Consider the following 3,849-nt stretch of genomic DNA (forward strand, 5'->3'; position numbering starts at 1 on the left):
GTACCTTCCTTAGGTCTTTCAACTTACGATAGCGTATTGTCTACGCCAGATCATACAAAAATACAATTATCACTTTCGGTTTCAGTTCGATTAGTATTCGGTTTGTCCACAAAATATAAACTTTCTGGCTTAAAAACCAGAATTGCCCTTCATTGAAGTGGAGGACAAGACAGAACATGTTAATTAAACTGATCAAATAATTAATTCCCTTGTTACACTACCAATGAAAACAAATTAATCTTTTTGCCTTCCAAGCCACATTACTCACCGTCAGAAGATGTTGCTTTTGTGCGCGTGAAGCAGCCGAAAACATAACCTATAGCAAACCACTGTTCATTTCTCTCCATATTGTAATGGTTATAAGACTGGCTATAGAATAATTATAAATAACACAAACACCATATGGAATATGTAATTAAGTCTTACCCATTCACTAAAATATACTGTACACAGGTAAAAATGTACCTTCGACTAATAAGAAAACTCATTTCACGATAATACGTCCAACAAAACACTGTACGATAGTACTCACAGTTTACAAACGCATTCGGCGTCGCCAACTTACGACAGAAATCACCAGTTACCGGACCATCATCTTGATAAAAATTATCGGCTTCAGTTTGAGGTTATATTTTTCATTACATGGTTCACTGTCTGGCGATGGAAGCACAGTTATAGGAAGGCCACATGAATTTGTATGCATGCTGGATACAATACAAAAAATGGAATCATATTACTCCTAATGTATCAATCATTATTTTTAGAACAAATATACCATTGCATGTTCTCTCTTCTGGTTATTGGTCACACTTTGGCCAACCATTTTGCTTGTAATTCACCTGAAAAGGTTATAAACTGATACCAAATATCTTGGGCATCTTCATTTACAAAGAAACACAACTTTCTTGTTGCACATTTTACTGTTACACTGCAGTAATGGCTACTTACTTTTAAAATACTACAACTCTCCATTATCCTTTATTGACAAAGGATTGAGCTGAAAAAAAAGGCTTCAAAACCAACAAGAACAAATTAGCACCACAGTTTCTAATTCAGATTTTCCAATACCACCTTTAATCAAAATCTGTTGATTAATTGCTGGTGGATAACATGGGAAGGGGAAACTTGGTGAAAATAATTTATTTTCAATATAGGATTTAAGGTTTTCATGGCTGTGAGTCTTAAGACGGCTGTCATCAGGAAAATGACAGAGGCAACAAGGACAGTTGAAGCGTCGGTAAACTTCTACTAAACTACATGGTGCAACAATGCAGAAGACAGCCACCTTTTAATTGCCCTTCAATTTCGTGATGTGCCTAAAGACAAGATACAAACAGAACAAGCACTCTGACACTTGGGTCATGATTTACAGATCATTCAGTATTGTACACTGTTTACATCATGAAAAACTGGACAAGGCTACTTGTTTCCCAATTCAACACTCTTGGCCATCCGTCCATTCACCACCATACATCCTAGGTGATTAAGAAAGTGTAATTAAACAAATTGAACCATATAGAGTACCTAACACACCTCTTTATATTTGACATTTTACTTATTATTTATTACCCTATGTTATACTTTGTAATGATGATGACAGTTCAGTATTTCCACACACTGATAATCCTAGAGCCAGTTCTTACCAAACATGAAAACATTAGCTATACATAACTGGAACTGTACTAGGTGACACTGTTCTTGAGAATTTTCTTTATAAAATGCGATAATGATAAAACATATGCATAAATTATGTTTGTTAAACTCCGTTGACATTACTATATAACATACATATCATTTTAGCGCCAAACTGTTTTTTGGGTATTAAATAAATAAGCATTAAACATTAATCTGTGAAATTACTTAAAAATTCTCTCACTCCATTCTCTATAACTGACAGTGATCACATCAAACTCGGTGTAACATAAAGTAATGCACTTTAAAATTAATTAATTCACTAATGGATCACACCATACACAGTAAAGACACATTAATTCAAAACACAACCTTCAATGCCAATACAACTATCATTTCAGAAGCAAGATTCAAGCACCCATTAAAATTAATGACTCCTGAAACTTACAAATTACAGCATTTTAAATCTTTAATTTCATAATGCAATATAACCACAGTTTTCTGAAGCATTCCATTGCACGAAACAATGTATGCAGTGTAGTACATATTACTACCATCTTTACAAAAAGCATTAATTAATTATCCACTTCTGCACAGCATGTACCATTCACAGTTTCACACAAACTTCTGTACCTGGATACTTAGGCAGTTCAAGACCATACTTTTTTTCCAAAGCAGGAGGAACAAAACGTCCTCCAAGATAGTGGAATCTTCCTCTGAACTTTTCAGCACATTTCTTGGGAGCTGTAAGAGAGATAAGCAAATCTGGTTCAAGACCTCCACATTCAGGAGGACCATCTTCTACATCCCATCCACTTGGTATGTCAACACTGCAAAGTGGGACTCCACTCTTCTTTATTGTATCCACAACAGAAACAAATTCTGGCCTCATAGGAGGCCTGAAACTAAATCCAAATAAAGCATCCACTATAAGTGAACAGTTTTTGCTCAATGCCTCTGCATTTGGTATGTCTTCCAAAAATGGTATACTCATTGCCTGACACTGTGTAGTCAAATTTTGATATATAGGTTTCTCAGTACGTTTTGGATAATATATAGATGGGCAATATCCAAACAACTTCAGATGCCTAGCACAAACAAGCCCATCACCTCCATTATTTCCAGGCCCACAAATCACAAGAACGTTGTCACCTTTTAGATCAGATGGGTAACACTTTGCAATAGTCACAGCACAACTTAGACCCGCGAGCTCCATTAATTGGTCCACGCTAAATTTATATTCATTGAACAACTCTATATCGATGTTCATGGCTTCCTTTTGCCCTAAAAATTTGACCATGGTCCTAGCGTGTAAACAACTCCTATACAGCAAAGTGGGTTTGATATTATTAAAAAATCCAAACCTACTAAACGCTGTCAATAAACGCATAACACGAATAACGTTAAATAACTAATTCAATTAACTCCAGGACATAAACACTTATCCGCAACCACAAGTTACTAACCAACACACCGATTACGTTCAAAGATTATCCATTCATTTCAGATCACCGATTACAAACTTCAAACCAACGATAACTAAAGACAAATTGAACGTCTGACCGATTGTGTCGTTCACTCGGTATAACATTCACCTGTACTATTAACATTATCTTTTTTTGTCGTACAAAACTCGTACCAACAATAGCAGACACAAACACTTATCCGGAAGCTTATGTTAGGAAGTACTGCACAAATGTCTCGATTGCGTTCAAAGATAATCCATTCATCACGGATTCACAGATTACATATCAGAAACTTAAAAAATTGAACGTCTATGCGAGTATAGTTGATCAGTCGGTAACACATCCACCTACTATTCACCTAATTGTCTTACAAAGATCATACCAACTATACCTAATTCATCCTACTCAATAATTTTGATAACGGTCGTCAGATGTGAAGTTCCTCGGCTTCATCCGAGCCCTTTAAAAGACAATCAACTATTTAATGTAATCAACGTAAAACTCCTTTTTTGAAATGTGTTGGTATACTGGAAAATTATCACTGGTAGAAATGCTTGGAAAAAATTTAATTTGTATCCATTCTCATAATTTTGGTGAAATTTCTGGTCCTCACAACAGCAAGTATCAAGATAATTTGTATTATTCTTTGTTGCATCATAGTCTGATAGAAGTTTAGCAATTTTTCTGAGGTACTTCCTGCCTTCATCAACAGCACAATGAGTATTCCGTGTGTAAGGTGCACAACAATCCA

At 35.4% G+C, this 3,849-nt stretch overlaps 1 protein-coding gene across 1 annotated transcript; it reads right to left on the bottom strand.

The window, feature by feature from the left end:
* Positions 1-1,271: 1,271 nt before the first annotated feature.
* On the bottom strand, positions 1,272-3,698 carry Naxe (NAD(P)HX epimerase). Its single transcript, XM_022065387.2, has one exon. The coding sequence runs from the start codon at positions 3,020-3,022 to the stop codon at positions 2,240-2,242; it is 783 nt and encodes a 260-aa protein (XP_021921079.1). The 5' UTR covers positions 3,023-3,698; the 3' UTR covers positions 1,272-2,239.
* Positions 3,699-3,849: the final 151 nt, after the last annotated feature.

This window comes from Zootermopsis nevadensis, unplaced genomic scaffold (genome assembly GCF_977971745.1).
Source record: "Zootermopsis nevadensis isolate Lab colony 2312 unplaced genomic scaffold, Znev_1.0 Znev_ptg000017l, whole genome shotgun sequence".
NCBI classification, from domain to species: Eukaryota; Metazoa; Arthropoda; class Insecta; order Blattodea; family Termopsidae; genus Zootermopsis; species Zootermopsis nevadensis.

Bases quoted from the DNA above. Each gene is read 5' to 3' on its own strand.
- Naxe (XM_022065387.2), bottom strand. From the start codon at position 3,022: ATGCGTTTATTGACAGCGTTTAGTAGGTTTGGATTTTTTAATAATATC.